Genomic DNA, 16,403 nt, shown 5'->3' with positions numbered 1-16,403 from the left:
AGAGGGCTCAAGTCAGAGATCTCAGGGAGATTTATACAGGCCACCTTCTTTCTTATGGAGACCTTACAGTCTGATGAACTCTCAGAAAAACTTAAAGTAGAAATCAAGCCATATTCAGATTCTATAGCCCTTTATAGTTTTCAAAATGTTAACCCATTAACTATTTGATGCACACAAAAGCTGAATAAAAGGTAATATATAAATTATTCCCATTTCTTAGAATGCCATAAAAGGTATTCTTTGAGAGAAATTAGAGTTTCCCTAAGATTTTAGAGATAGAGGCAATTTTACCCCTCTGAAATCACTTTGGGAACAGTTTTGACGCCTGTATCTTTCAGGAGTATATTACAATAAAAATAAAATATGACAGGAGTTAGTTGTGGTATGTCTACTCTGGACATTGATAGAACCTTAATTTTTTTACTTCATATCTCAAAGGTAAAAAATTAATGCAGCAGAAATTCTGCCTTATAGATAATTAAGAAGACCCCATATCCAGAACCCATAATTTTCATTGATCAACTCTGTACCTGAGATCCACATTTTCTTTAAGGAAATAAAATTTTTTTTCTTTTTGAAAGAATGAAGTTAAATGCTCTATTTTGTAAAAAATCACTTCTTCTTAAGATAGTGACTGGGTTTTAAACAAAACTAAGAGAAATATTGTTGCTAATTATATGATATTCATAATATCATGCAAAAACAGATGGGAAATGTGATGACTTACTATCAAAATCCACTTAATGTTAGTTGCTAAAGGTTACTAAGACTTTGAAGAGTTAGTATTCAAGCAGGTGAATGCATCCTGCCTATTCTTATTTAGTTCATGAGAAAAATTTATGACAAGACAAAAAATGAAAAATATAATTCTGAACATACATGAACATTTTTTTCCAAATTATGTAAAATGTTTATTTACATGAAAACAGCTATAATTTTCATTATTATACATACAACATGGAAAATGTTTTAGTGGCATGTTTTCAAGCTTATAGCTAAATTTCACAAGAAACATACATTTATTCTAGTGGTAGCTAGGAATTTCATAAAGAAATAAGGTTAAATAGCCATGGAGGTGAAGTTAGTGAACTAAATTCTACAATGAAGGAGAGAATATCAGTTACAATCACCATAACTCACCACCATAAAACTCAGAGTCACTCAAATTAGCAGCTATAGTGTCATTCAATTCATCCACTGAAATAAACAGAATATTATGAAGAATGTAAAACGTAGGGGAGAAGGTATTGTAAAAAAAATATTGGGCAATGAAAGCAAAATATACAACTATGCTGACCAAGTGCCATCTGTATCAACTAAAAACAGTGCTTTACATTGTACATGACTAACTCATTACTTTACTCAGTCACCCCAACCAGTATTATGCAAACATATAACTGAAGCTGCAGGATTGCCAATTAAAGGCATAGTGGAACATAAGGCACATGCAATTGCACAGAACTTCGTAGATTCACAAAGTTATCAGGAAAACAGTAATATTTATAACAGCAAAAAATGTAAAATAGAGTATTTAGGATATGTATGCATGCTCTTTATAACACATATACCAACACTTTAGTCACTATTCACAGGTAGTTTCCTGATCAATGAACCTGTTTACTTCAGTCAGTAGTATTTAATAGTTAATATGTTTTGCACATATTTGCACATCATTGAAATACAGATTCAGGAAGTTAAACTCTTACCTAAAATCACCTTCACAGAAATAGGTTGTTTCTGCTGTATGGTTTGCGTGTGGTTAAATCTGGCATAACAGATATAGTCTTCACGGGTATCCTCTGGGAGAACATTGGAAAAATAAAGGTCTCCATTCAGACCCTGGGAAACCCTCTCACTTTGTGGAAGTCTTTGAAAGGCTGGAGAAAGGAAGAGCGATATCCAGGTAATTCTATCATAAAGTGACCACTTTCATTAGAAAGACAAATATATCTACAAGTAGTTCTATGAATTAGTAAATCTCCAACTGTACCTGTTGACCCTAATTTCTCTGGAGTAGGGCAGAGGTGAGATTAGAATTGTAGAGTGAAGTGTTTTATTAAGCAAGTGTAAACCAAAAAAAAAAAAAAAAGTTTGACAAAATGAGTTTGCATGACTTTTCCTGATATTTAAGTTAGTCCCTAATTATTAAACACATATACACACATGCCTTAGAACGTGCATTAAGGAAGCTTATAAGGATATTAACCTGGGTTGCATCTTCATAAATGGTCTGACATCAAATACTGTGAGAGCATCTAACTGTGAGCTAGGCCCTATGCCAGGTGTCCCTACACTGAGCTTATCTAACTGAAGAATGAGGCAGCAAAAGGGCAAGTAACAATAGGGCGCAAAGACGACACTATTTAATGCTGCAGACTTGCCCCCTTACCTCGTCTTCCTCACCTCTTCTACTTTTTCTTTTCTGAGTTACTTATCACCTTTTGATGTACAACGTATTTCATTTGTCATATGTATGACTTATTGCCTGTCTCCCGTGCTAGAATTTAAGTTCCAGGAGGACAGACTATGATCTGCTATGTCTACTGTTGTAGCACTAAAGGTGCACCTTGCCCTTCATAGGAGCTCCATAATTAAATGAGTAACTGTGAGCACTCTGACTTTCCAGCTTAATGTTTAACAATTTACTTCTCAGGTCCAGTTAAGGAAATGTCTAGCCTCAGGCATGGAAGGAAGATTTTCTAAGTAGATAGAAAGATGCAGGGAGGTGGGACCACCCACTGATCTATGCATGAATTTACACTTGGCTAATCCTGAAGCTTCTGACTCAGTTCACAGAGCCTAAACTGTGAGAATTCTTTAGCTTTGAATGGAAAGAACAGGAAAAATTGCATATCCCAGTCCCTTGGGCCAGGTTGTGTCAGAACAGACGATTTCTCCAGCCTCAGTCACAGTTGTGTTCTTCCCGCAGCAGGTGCCTTATCTAACATTTCACAAAAGGCAAAATTATGGTTGAAATCCTGCAGCTCTCTTGGACAGGAAAAAGGCAGAGAAATGTGGAGCCAGAGCGGGAAAGAATGCTGGTTAGCCATGTTAACAAAGTTCCCAGTCAAGATGAAAATTTGGCTGGTGGTTGTAAATTCATGGTTTTGAATAACTAATCCCTAGGGAAAGAATTGTTTTAAAAATAACTCAGAAAAAGAATGTACATTTATTTAGTGAATACAGAGAGTCAAAGATAAGCATACATTTACTCTCTTCTGTTTCTCCTGCTGTCTTTTATTACTGACGGGGGTTAGTAGACGAAATTAAAGTGCCCTTTTTAAAAAAATGTATGCAGAGAGAAATAACTCGATAATGTCACCTTGCAAGAAGAATGGTATACAGATCTGCATTTTTTCTCATATTCTAGATGCAATTTTATTTGAAAGATCCAGATGATATGCCAACAGTCTAAAATGTATGTAAATGACATAGCGAACAGTGCAATATAGAAAAAAATTTCGTTACCTATTCAGATGATTCTGAAACTTTACATGTACATGTCTCTTTATTAAGTGAAAAGGTAATAATTTCTGAACAAGAACCAATGACCAGATACTGGCCTCACTTTGGCAGTGACATTTGGATATTGTTATTCTCAGTGTCATACACCACTCATTTACATTTGATTTATCGCTTATTCTTTAAAAATCCGTAAAAGTTGTTATGCAATAATAGGAAAATATGTTTGCTCACTTACTCATGTATATATTTATTTTCCATTTCTTTGTGATACTTTCTCTGAGTGCTTTCAAATAAGAGTCAAAATGGAAATTATTCTTTAGAGCTAAGTTTTATCTTTAGTAATGTGTACAGCCCGTGACTTCAGAAGAAATCATGTCATTGAGAATAAAACACATTACCTACAGTAATTTTGTTTGCATTGCCACCATTACACCTAAAGTACTTTTGTCAAGGTCAACAGTAACCTCCAGGTTGTCAAATTCAATAGTCATTTCTCAGTCAGATCAGAAGTTATCTGATTTATCAGCAGCATTTGAAACAGTTTATTGTTCTGTCTCCTTTTTTAAAAATTCATCTTTATCATTGAAAGTATTACAGACGTCCCCTTTTTTTCCTCCACTGACCCCCTCCACCCCACTCCTGCCCCTTCTCCAGGCCTTCAGTGCACTATTGCCTGTTTCCATAGGTTACGCATATTTGGTTAATCTGTCTTATTCTGTCTTCTCAACATTCTTTCTTCACCACTCTCTCTTTGTTCTTGTCTTACCTCAGTCACAGCTTCTTCTCATCTACTTTGCTGGTTTCTCCCTAAGTTCTTGGTCCCTGGAGGGTGTCTGGTCTCAGTCCCCAGGTCTTGCTCTTCATCTCCTGCACTCCCTCCCTCCCTCTGTTCTCTCATCCAGCCCATGGCTCTAACAAACTCCTACATGCAAACACTGCTGACAAGATCTCTGAATCTTTTTCTGACTCATGTAGCTCTGACTCCTGCTGGGCATCTCCCCATGGATGTCTCAGAGGCCTTTCACATTTAAAGCCCTGATTTCCTGTTCTCCCAGCAGAACCTGTAAGGTAACATGCTAGCCTACTGGTACGGAGACTTTGGAGGGTGGAGAGGCAGAGCAATAAAAAATTCCCTCAAGGATAGGGACAGGTGAACAAACGTTAAATTGCCTGATGGATTACTTCATGTCTCTGTGCCTTGGTTTCCTCACCTAAAAAGTGGAAAGAATAACCAGATATACTTCATAGGGTTGTTGTAAAAAACTGACGAGATAACCCATGTAAAGGCCTTAGCAGAGGCACTTAATAAATACCCAATAAATAATAGCTGCTGTAGGGGATAAAAAGCCCATAAAACTGAAAATAAATAAATAAATAAATAAATAAATAAATAAATAAATAAATAAATAAATAACAGCTTGATTTCCTCTCCTCTATAGGCTTCTGCTGTTTCAGGAAATGAAAATTCCATTTTACCAGTTGTTCAGTCCTCAACTTTGTAGTTATCTTTGATTCCTCTCTCTCATGCCCCCATCCGAATCTCAGTAAATCTTAGAGGATCTACCTCCAAAATATATCCAGAATCTGACCATTTCTTACCCACCCAACTGCCACTACCCAAGTCCAAGACACCATCAACTCTAGATTATAGTGGTGGCCTCTAAACAAGGAGGACTACTCTCCCTTTGTCCTCTCTATTGTCCATACATAAACTGAAGTGATGTTATTACTATTTGTTTTGTTTCAGGTAAAGTCATTCCTTCAATGTCTCTTACTTCATTCAAAGCAAAGCCAAAACACTCTGCATTGAGCCCATGGACTTTTCTGACCTTTTCTACCACTCTCCCCGTTGACTCACTGAGTCTTAACCCCACTGGCCTCCCTGCTGCCTTTTACACACACCAGGATGCTCCTGCCTTACAGACTTGCACCAGTTTTTCCATTTCCACCCAGATATTTAGGGGCCTGCCTTGCTCTGCTTAAAACTCTGTTTATTTTCCTTCCTAGTACTTATTGCTAACTGACACAAATTTTCTACAAGCATTTATTGTCTGCTTCCTTCTCCACTCCCATCTAGTCCCACTGCATAGAATATAAGCTCAGGGAGAACAGAAAATTTGTTTGGTTTATTTAGAGCAGTGCCTGGAACATAGTATGTGATAAACAAAATCAAGTAAATGAATGAAATGACATGTTATTTATTTCAATGAGCATTTATTTTCCTGAGCATCTCTAAAACATTTTATAACATTTTATACATCACAAGAGTTAATGATTTATTGTGACAGCAAATAAAGAAAGAAAATTCACATTTTTAAAACTTACAATTATCCATCCAGAATATTATAGCTGGTGGTAATCCAATTGGGGGTCTGCAGGGAAGTACCAAAGACTGGCCACTTCGAAGTGTTATTGGTTCAAGTTTTTCTTTGGTCCACAATGGTGACCCTATGATATAAAATAATATCTTCTAAGTTATTTCTGCATTGAAAAAGAAAAAGAGCACTAGAAAGACAAACTAAACTTTTGGGAAAATAGTAACTCGGCATTTATGTACATTAAGATAAAAAGAAAATAAATTTTAAATACAGTGTTAAAAGTAAAAAAAAGACAATTTTCATTCATTGCCATTAATAGTATAAATTCTATCAGTGATTCAAACCTAAGAACTTACATTAAATAAATCATTAAGAAGATACCTAATAATTTCATTATAAGCATGTTCCTCACAAAAGAATGGAAAACACTTAAATGTCCAAAGATTTGTAAAACAAATAACATAACTGTATACCTACACCTTGAATATCATACAATATTATATATTACATAAGTATACTTATTTATAAGATTGATATGAGAATATATGTATCATAGTTAAGTCAGAAAAGTACTTCAAAATGAGCTCGTTTTTAACACATACAAAGTCTGGCCAGCAGGACTCAGTAATTGAACATTGACCTATGAATGAGGAGATACTGGTTTGATTCCAGGTCAGAGCACACAACTGGGTTGCAGGCTCAATCCCCAGTTGGGAGCATGCAGGGGGCATGCCGGGGACACGGAGGAGGCAGCAGGTCGATGACTTTCTGTCATCGTTGTTTCTGTCTCTCTCTCCTTCTCCCTTCCTCCTCTGAAATCAATTAAACAAACAAACAAAACCCAAAACATATGCAAACATATCTAGAAAAAATGGAAGGAGCAGTAATTATTTTATTGACTGGAAGAATTCATGAGTAATTTTTAAATTTCTTTTTTGTGTATTTGTAATTAATTTTTATATAATGAACACAAATTACAGGTGTAATTTAAAAAGCTTTAAAAATGGCCCGGCCGGGCGTGGCTCAGTGGTTGAGCATCGACCTAGGATCCAGGAGATCGGGGTTAGATTCCTGGTCAGGGCACATGCCCAGGTTGCAGGCTAGGCAGCCGATCAATGACTCATCATTGATGTTTCTATCTCTCTCTCTCCCCCTCCTTTCCTCTCTCTGAAATCAATAAAGATATGTTAAAAAGAAAAAAAAAAAAAGACTAGAACTGCCAATGGTCACTTTTATTTAAATACATGCTTTTGGGCTGTTGAGAGGGTTTGGGTACAGACCACTGCAAAAACAGTTACAGTAATATCAATGTAGCGAGGCCACTCTATTTCTACGTGAATTTTGAAACAAAAATGTTTTAAAAAATAAGACTTAGACCTCATTATCCATTTCACACTGAATTTATTTTCTTCTGGCTGTAAGAAGTTTGCTCATACTTAAGATACATAAGAAATTAATAATTAGATCAATTTGGGAAACACTTTTCTTACCTCTGGTGTTTTATTCTGGACTTGTATAAAAGACATAGTGGATTCACAAAGCATTAGGCTCAGGAACTTAGGGTAAAGTGGAAAGAAGCAATAATTTTCATGCAAAACAAAGACAGATTATTGAAATCAATGCCATTACATTCTCCTAATAGTATTTGGGTGATGTAACAGATGCTGAGTCTCAGAGCCATACTTTAAAAAGGTCCACCTGTTGGTAGACAAGTCCCACTTACTGGATGGACGAACAATAATGTTATTAGAAATTGCAGCTCCACGTTCATTCCTGGCTGTACACTGATAGACTCCTTCATAGGTCTCTGCCTTCCCTTCACTCATAATGTTAATTATGAGGGTTCCTGCGCCAGGCTTCATTGTGACGAGAGGGTCTTTATCTATGTCAAAATGAGTCCCATTTCGAGTCCAGGAAAAGCTGCCCAACACATAAAAATAGGATTACTTACTTTTTAACAAATTCCTAGCAGTTTATGGGTTTACAGGAACAATTATTAGATTTTAATATTCAGTAAAAGAGCAATAGGCCCCATACCTAAAATGTTTCGTTGAATCATGACTTACAAGAGTGCTGCCCATGCATTTTAAGATACATATCTTTAATAGAACTAGCTGAAATCTGATTCAGTAAAGAAATCATGAACACAAATTGCCTATCATTTTTCAAAGAAACAGACACACTATTTCTCCTAGACACACTATCTTAGAACTTCATTAGCATTTTTATTATGAACTCCATTGTTCATAGAATTGACAACCTAGCTACAAAAATTTGCTCTGGGCTGAAATGTGACAAAGAAGGCCTTCACAAGTTATCAGGCAAGTTTCAAGTTACCAAAATTCGAAGTGTAGGTTGGGAGGAGGGGAAGAAATATGAGTTCAATGGCATTTTAAATGTTGGTTATTAAAAGTGGCAAATCTATATATATTTTGAGAATTTTTAATTCTAGAGATAATTTTGTAAATTCTGTAGGCAGTATTTCAAATTAGCAACTGAAATTCTTCTTTCACAATTTTTTTTATATAAAAGATTCTCTTATATAAAAGTCACATTATTTGTGTGATTAAATACTTTATAACTAGTCATAAATCAACAACAGCCATGCTCACACAAAGGGAGGAATCTCTAAATTTCACTATGTTTTCCAGGACCAGTTAGATTTCCCTTCCCACTGCTCTCCTTGTAGCAACAGTAGTTACAACTGCTAGGGCAGGAGGTGGTGGTGGTGGGTGCTGCTGGCATATACTAGGTACAGGTTAAGAATGCTGCTAGATAACCTAGAATCCACAGGACAGTCCTCATCGCCATAACAAAAAATTATCTGGTCCACAATATCAATAGTGCTGAAATAAAGAAATTCTGCCTTACAGAGAGTTACAGGAAGTATTAAGTACACATAAAACTAAAGGGGAATTCCATCAAATGACATCATGTTAGGGCTTGAGTGTTAGAGGCTTTCTAAAGATATGGCGGAATACATTGTTTTGAAGCAAACCTTTGATGAAAGTTTTTGATATTCTTCAGTATTTAGTATCCATTAATCTTTCTCTCAGGTTCTAGCCTGGGATAGTTTGGTAAGGCCAGCAGTATACAAATTCAGAAATAAAATATTTGAGATACAAGATGGAGGCAAAGTAGGGGAAGCTATGGCTCACCTCCTCCCAGGACCAAACTGGAATTACAACTAAAGTATAGAAAAATCAGCCCCAATAACCAACTGAAGACTAGCTGGAGAGAAGTCTTATAACCAAGGACTTACAGAGGAGGCCACACTGAGACTGGTAGAAGGTGCAGAGGCATGAGAGGGCTGGCCAGGCTCCCACAGCAGCAGATGAAGTTCCAGAGGGATATATAATCTGCAGGCGGTTCTGCCAGAGAAGTATGGGGTATAAACCCCAAGCTAGACTCCAGAAATGGGAAATGTGCCCACATAACATGTGACTGTGAAAAGCAGGGACACTTCTACCCCCAGGGAGAGATGGCTGGAATTGCAGGCACTCTTCTTAAAGGGCAAAAACACAAAGTTTGGTTCACAGCCACTCACCCTGGGCCTTGGCGGATGGAGGGCAGAGCAGACTAGAACTGTGTGAGGAGAGTCTGGGATTGGTGCTCTGAGGAGAGAGCTGAGAGGTCAACCACCAGGATCCCTGTGCTGAGTCATTATTACCCCATACTTCAGAAGCCATCTATCTCAAGCAGAGCATTCTCTTATATGCAGCATCAGCCTGTGGGGGGAGTAATTGCTCCACCCATTGGAATCCTTCTCACCCCACCCTGTAGAGTTTATGCTCTGTTGAGGAGTATAGCCCGAGGCTCTTTAAGTGAATGAGCCTAACAGACAACTGGTGGGTGCTTTAAGACTTTTGCTGACCTGCCCCTGGGCCTGGTGCTAGTAAAAGCAGACCTTGGTGAGCAGCTTCATCCTTTCCACATGCACTCAGGCCCAGCAGAGGAAATCATAAGCTGTGGATCGCTGATAGCTCCAAACAGGTTGCCCAGGGCCACTTACAGACAGTGTCTGACATTGGCCTGCACCAGAGTCCCTCCAAAGAGGCTCAGAACCAATACACCCAGAGACCAGCTTCAGACAACAACAGAGTATAACCCATTAAGCTTCACAAGCATCATATCTACAGGGAGATCTCAGCAGGCACCAAACCCTGCTGAGGCAAATTATACTTCATGTGATCAGCCCCTGCACAGCAGCTTGTATGCTGTGTTGGGGACTGAGCCTCACAGCCAGCCAGCCTGAGGGTTGATCCCATGCACAAATGGGCCAATAGCAATCAACACTCAATTATAACAGGAGGGCTCACATAAAGCTCATTCTTAGAGCAGCCAGCTCAGGTGATCAGGGAGATGGCATCACTGGGTCCCACAGCTAATCTACCACATAAGGCCACACTTCCAAGACTGGGAATGGTAGTAGATCTACTGAATACATAGAAATAAACACAAAGAGACAGCCAAAATGGGGAGACAAAGAAACAATGAAAGGCAAAAGAATTCTCCAGAAGAAGAACTAAATGAAATGGAGGTAAGCAATTTATCAGATTTACGGTTCAGAGTAATGATTAAAAGGATGCTCAACAGCATGAAAAAAGACATAAAAAAGGACCAGTCAGAAATAAAAAATGCCATATCTGAAATAAAGAATACTATGGAAGGAATAAACAGTAGGCTCAGTAAAGCAGAGGACCGAATCTGTGATTTGAAAAACAAAGTAGAAAAAAACACCCAATCAGAGCAGCAAAAAGAAAAAAGAATTTAAAACTGTGAGGATAGCTTAAGGGACCTTAGGGACAATATAATACAACATCTGCATCATATGGGTACCAGAAGGAGAAGAGAGAGAATTGAAAACCCATTTGAATAAAAAATGACTGAAAACTTCCTTAACCTAGTGAAGGTAAAAGGAACAAGTCCAATAAGCACTGGGAGTCCCAAACAAGATGGCCACATTTTAATTAAAATGGAAAAAGTTAAAGACAAAGAGGGAATCTTAAAAGCTACAAGAGAAAGGCAATCAGTTACCTACAAGGAGTATCCATATAAATGTCAGCTAATTTCTCACCAGAAACATTTTGAGCCAGTAAGGTTTGGCATGAAATATTCAGAGTGATAAAAAGTAATCACCTACAACCAAAACTACTTTAGCCCACAAGGCTATCATTTAAAACTGAATGAGGCATAAAGACCTTTGCATATAAGAAAAAGCTAAAAGAGTTTGTTACTGCCAAACCAGTATCACAAGAAATGTTAAAGGACCTGCTTAAAGAAGAAGAACAAGAACAAGAACAAGAAGGAAGAGGAGGAGAAAGAGAAACACAAGACAGAAAAAAATAAAATAAAATAAAATGGCAATAAATGCATACCTATTAATATTCACTTTAAATGTAAATAGCTTAAATGCTCCAATCAAAAGACATAAGGTAGCTGAAATGATAAAAAAACTAGACCCGCCCAGGTGTGGCTCAGCAGTTGAGCATTGACCTATGATCCAGGAGATAGTGGTTCAATTCCAGGTCAGAGCACATGCCTGGGTTGTGGCAGTGATCCCCAGCAGGGGGCGTGCAGGAAGCAGCTGATCAATGAGAAGCAGCTCATCAATGACTCTCTCATCATTGATGTTTCTATCTCTCCCTCTCCCTCTCCCTTCCTCTCTTTGAAATCAATTAAAAAAAAAGACCCATGTATATGTCGTCTGTAAGAGACAGACCTCAGAATGAAAGATACACACAAACTAAAAGTAAAGGAATGGAAAAATATATTTTATGCAAATAGAAAGGAAAAAAAAAGCTGGGTAACAATATTTATATCTGACAAAATAGACTTTAAAACCAAGGCTGTAGTAAGAGACAAAGAAGGACACTATATAATGATAAAGGGATCAATCCAACAAGAGGATATAACCTTTGTAAACATCCATGCACCCACCTTAGGAGCACCTAAATATGTAAAGCAAATATTGATGGACATAAAGGGAAAGACTGATAGTATTACAGTTACAGTATGGGATTTTACCATCCTACTGACATCAATGGATAGATTTTCCAGACAGAAAATCAACAAGGAGACAGCTGCCCTAAATGACGCGCTAGATCAAATTGATATATACATTATTTCCAAGTGCCCATGGGATATTTTCTAAGATAAGCCACTGGTTAGGAAACAAAACAAGTCTGAATAAATTTAAGAAGACAGAAACCATATCAAGCATCTTCTCTGACCAAAATGCTTTGAATCTCGAAGTCCATCCCAAGAAAAAAACTGAAAAACATACAAAAACATGAAAGCTAAATAACATGTTCCTAAACAATGAATGGGTTAACAATGAGATCAATGAAGAAATCAAAAGATACCTTGAAACAAATGAAAATGAGAACACAAAACCCAGCATCTTTGGGACATAGGAAAGTAGTCCTAAGAGGGAAATTCATAGTATTACAGGCCTATCTCAAAAAACAAGAAAAAGCTCAAATAAACAATCTAACTTTACACTTAAAGGAACTTGAAAAAGAACAACACACAAAGCCCAGAGTGAGTATAAGTAAAGAAATAATAAAGATCAGAGCAGAAATAAATGAAATAGAGAAAAAAATTTTTTTAAAATACAAAAGATCAGTGAAACTAAGAGCTGGTTCTTTGAAAAGATAAACAAGATTGACAAAACTTTAAACAGACTCATCAAGGAAAAAAGAGAGAGGACCCAAATAAATAAAATCAGAAATGAAAGAGGAGAATTAACAACTGACACCAAAGAAATACAAAAGATTGTAAGAAAATATTACAAATGACTATATGCCAACAAATTGGACAACCTGGATAAAAAGGATAATTCTTGAGAAACATACAATCTTCCAAAACTGAATCAGGAAGAATCAGAGAATCTGAATAGACAGATTACAACTATGAAATTGAAGCAGTAATAAAAAAACACCCAACAAACAAAAGCCCTAGACTGGATAGCTTTACAGGTAAATTTTATCAAACCTTCAAAGAACTAACACCTATTCTTCTCAAACTATTCCAAAATATTCAAGAGGATAGGAGACTCCCAAGCTCATTTTATGAGGCCAGCATTATCCTAATTCTAAAACCATATAAAGACATGATAAAGAAAGAAAATTATAGGCCAATATCCCTGATGAATATAGATGCTAACATCCTCAACAAAGTATTAGCAAACTTGATCCAGCAATACATTAAAAAGATCATATGCTATGATCAAGTGGGATTTATTCTGGGGATATAAGATTAGAACAATATCCTCAAAACAATAAATGTGATACACCACATAAACAAAATGAAGGATAAAAACTGTATGATCATATCAATAGATTCAGAAAAAAATTGATAAATTCAAACACCAATTTATGATAAAAACTCTCAGCAAAGTAGGAATAGAGGGACATACCTCCACGTACTAAAGGCCATATATGACAAACCTATAGCCAACATCATACTCTATGGAAAAACTAAAATTGTTCTTAAGATCAGGAACTAGACAGGGATGCTCATTTTCACCACTCTTATTCAACATAATACTGGAAGTCTTAGCTACAGCATCCAGACAAGGAGAACAAATAAAAGGCATCCAAATTGGAAGGGAAGAAGTAAAACTGTCATTATACGCAGATAACATGATGTATATAGAGAACCCTAAAGATTCCACCAAAAAACTACTAGAACTGATAAATGAATTCAGTAAAGGAGAAGGATACAAAATAAGTATGTGGAAATCAGTTGCATTTTCCTACACCAGTAACGAAGTATCAGAAAGGGAAACTAAAAAAAAATATTATTCACAAGTGCTTCAGAAAGAACAAAATACCTTGAATAAATTTAACCAAGGATGCAAAAGACCTGTACTTATAAAGTTATAAGACACTGAAGAAAGAAAATGAAGATGATACAAATAAGTGGAAGCATATACCATTTTCATGGATAGGAAGAATTAATATCATTAAAAAATCCATACTACCCAAAGCAATCTACATATTCAACACAACTGCTATCAAGATACCAATGCTATATTTCACAGAACTAGAACAAATATTCAAAAAATATATATGGAACCACAAAAGACCCCAAATAGCAACAATGATCTTGAGAAAGAGGAACAAAGTTGGAGGAATCATACTACCTTCATATATCAAACTGTATACAAGGCCATAGTAACCAGAACAGCATGATACTGGCATAAAAATAAACATATAGATCAATGGAATAGAATAGAGAGCCCAGAAATAAACCTACACCTTTATAGTCAATTAATATTTGACAAAGGAGACAAAAGCATACAATAGGGTAAAAAGAGTCTATTCAATAAATGGTATTAGGAAAATTGGACAAAAATGTGCAAAAAAATGAAACTAGACCACCTTCTTATACCACACACAAGAATAAACTCAAAATGGGTTAAAGACTTAAACATTAGACTTGAAACCATAAAAATCCTAGAAGAAAACATAGGCAGTAAAATCTCAGATATTTCTTGCAGCAATATTTTTTCTGATATATCTCCCCAGGCAAGGGAAACAAAGAAAAAATAAACAAATGGGACCACAGCAAACTAAACAGTTTTTGCACAGCAAAGTGAACCATCAACAAAATGAAAAGACAACCCATCAAATGGAAGAATATATTCACCAATGATATAGCTGATAAGTGGTTAATATTCAAAATTTATAAAGAATTTGTAAAACCCAACACCAAAAAAAAACAAACAATCCAATTAAAAAATGGGCAAAGGACCTGAGTAGACACTTCTCCAAAGAGGGCATACCGATGGCCAATAGACACAAAAAGATGCTCAACATCACTAATTATCAGAGAAATGCAAATTAAAACTACAGTGAGATATCACCTCACATCTGCCAGAATGACTATCATCAATAAATCAACAAACAACAAGTGTTGGCAAGGATGTGTAGAAAGGGGAACCCTCATGCACTCTTGGTGGGAATACAGATTGGTGCAGCTACTGTGGGAAGCAGTAAGAAGTTAACTCAAAAAATTAAAAATGAAACTGCCTTATGACCCAGTAATTTGACTTCTGGGAATTTATCTGAAAAAACCCAAAACACTGATTAGAAAGAATATATGCACCCCTATGTTCATTGCAGTGTTATTTATGGTAGCCAAGATTTGGAAGCAGCCCAAGTGTCCATCAGTAAATGAGTGGATAAAACAGCCATGGTATATTTATGCAATGGAATACTACTAAGCTGTAAAATGAAAGACAATTTTACTGTTTGAGACAGCATGGATGGATCTGAAGAACATTATGCTAAGTGAAATAAGCCAGTGAGAGAAAGACAAGTGCTATATGATTTCACTTCAGTGGAATTTAATGAACAAACAGAACTAACGAGCAAAATAGAGACAAACTCATAGATAGAGAGCAGGCAGATAGCTCTGGTTCAGGGAGAGGTTTAGGGTGATGGTGGAGGGATTAAGCAAAAAAGAAAAAAGAAAGAAAGAACTCACAGACACAGGCAACAGTGTGGTGATTGTGGGGGGTGGGGGTGGAATAAGGTATAGAGCAGATAAATGGTGATAGAAAAATAAAAAATAAAGAAAAATAATAATAAAAATGAAAAAGGTTTTAAAAAAATATTTGCAATTCATTTATCTAATAAAGGACTTGTATCCAGAATATACAAAGAACTCTCACAACTCAATAACTAAAAGCCAAATAATTCAATTAAAAAATCAACAACTTAAATATATTTCACCAAAGAAGATATAGAAATATTTAATGCGCTTATAAAAAGGTGCTTCTTGTCACTACTCATCAGAGAAATGCAAATTAAAACTACAATGAGTTATCTTTTCACACTCACTAAAGTAGCTAAAATCAGGACAGATAATAATAAGTGTTGGAGAGAATGGGGAGAAATAAGAACCTTTATACATTGGTGATGGGGAAGTAAAATGGGACAGCCACTTTGTTAAATGGTTTGGTAGTTTCTTAAAAAGTTAAGCATAAACTCATCATACAACCCAGCAATTCCACTCTGAAGTGTCTACCAAGAGAAATGAAATCAAACTTCCACACAAAGACTTGCGCAGAATGTTCACTGCAGTCAAACATTATGCCAACTGAAAGAAGCCAGATGTACAAAAGATAACACATTATATTCTGTTTAGATGACATCTATAGAGACAGAAATTAGATTAGTGCCTGAGGCTGAGGGTAGTGGGAAGATTTACTGCAAAAGAGCATAAGGGAACTTTTGGGATAATTGAAAAGTTCTAAAACTGAGTGTGGTCATGGTTGCAAAACTGCCAATTGGTTAAAAATAATCTAATACTATGGGTAAATTTTATGGTACGTAAATTAAAGGATTGTTTTTTTGTTAAAAAGAGAAAGAAAATATTTAGAAACTGTCACTTAATATAAAAATCCACATTACATTTTTAAAAAAATGTGTTTTTATTGGTTTCAGAGAGAAGAAGGGAGAGGGAGAGAGAGATAGAGACATCAATGATGAGAAAGAAACATTGATCAGCTGCCTCCTGCATGCTCCTTACTTGGGATCAATACGGCAACCCAGGCGTGTGCCCTGACGGGGAATCTAACCATGACCTCCTGGTTCATGAGTTGATGCT

General features: G+C 36.3%; 1 protein-coding gene across 5 annotated transcripts in view; it reads right to left on the bottom strand.

Annotated features, from left to right (window-relative positions):
- The window catches only part of NRCAM (neuronal cell adhesion molecule), a 323,274-nt gene that overhangs the window by 65,072 nt on the left and 241,799 nt on the right, over positions 1–16,403 (bottom strand). For all 5 annotated transcript variants that reach the window (XM_081146728.1, XM_081146725.1, XM_081146729.1 and 2 more), the window contains 4 exons: positions 7,507–7,703; positions 5,791–5,913; positions 1,707–1,877; positions 1,141–1,197 (listed from right to left, as the gene is read on the bottom strand). In XM_081146728.1, the coding sequence (XP_081002854.1) occupies positions 1,141–1,197; positions 1,707–1,877; positions 5,791–5,913; positions 7,507–7,703 (548 nt within the window). The remainder of the gene's footprint in view (positions 1–1,140; positions 1,198–1,706; positions 1,878–5,790; positions 5,914–7,506; positions 7,704–16,403) is intronic.

This window comes from Miniopterus schreibersii (genome assembly GCF_964146895.1).
Source record: "Miniopterus schreibersii genome assembly, chromosome: 9".
NCBI classification, from domain to species: Eukaryota; Metazoa; Chordata; class Mammalia; order Chiroptera; family Miniopteridae; genus Miniopterus; species Miniopterus schreibersii.
This window is presented reverse-complemented; position numbering and strand designations above follow the sequence as displayed.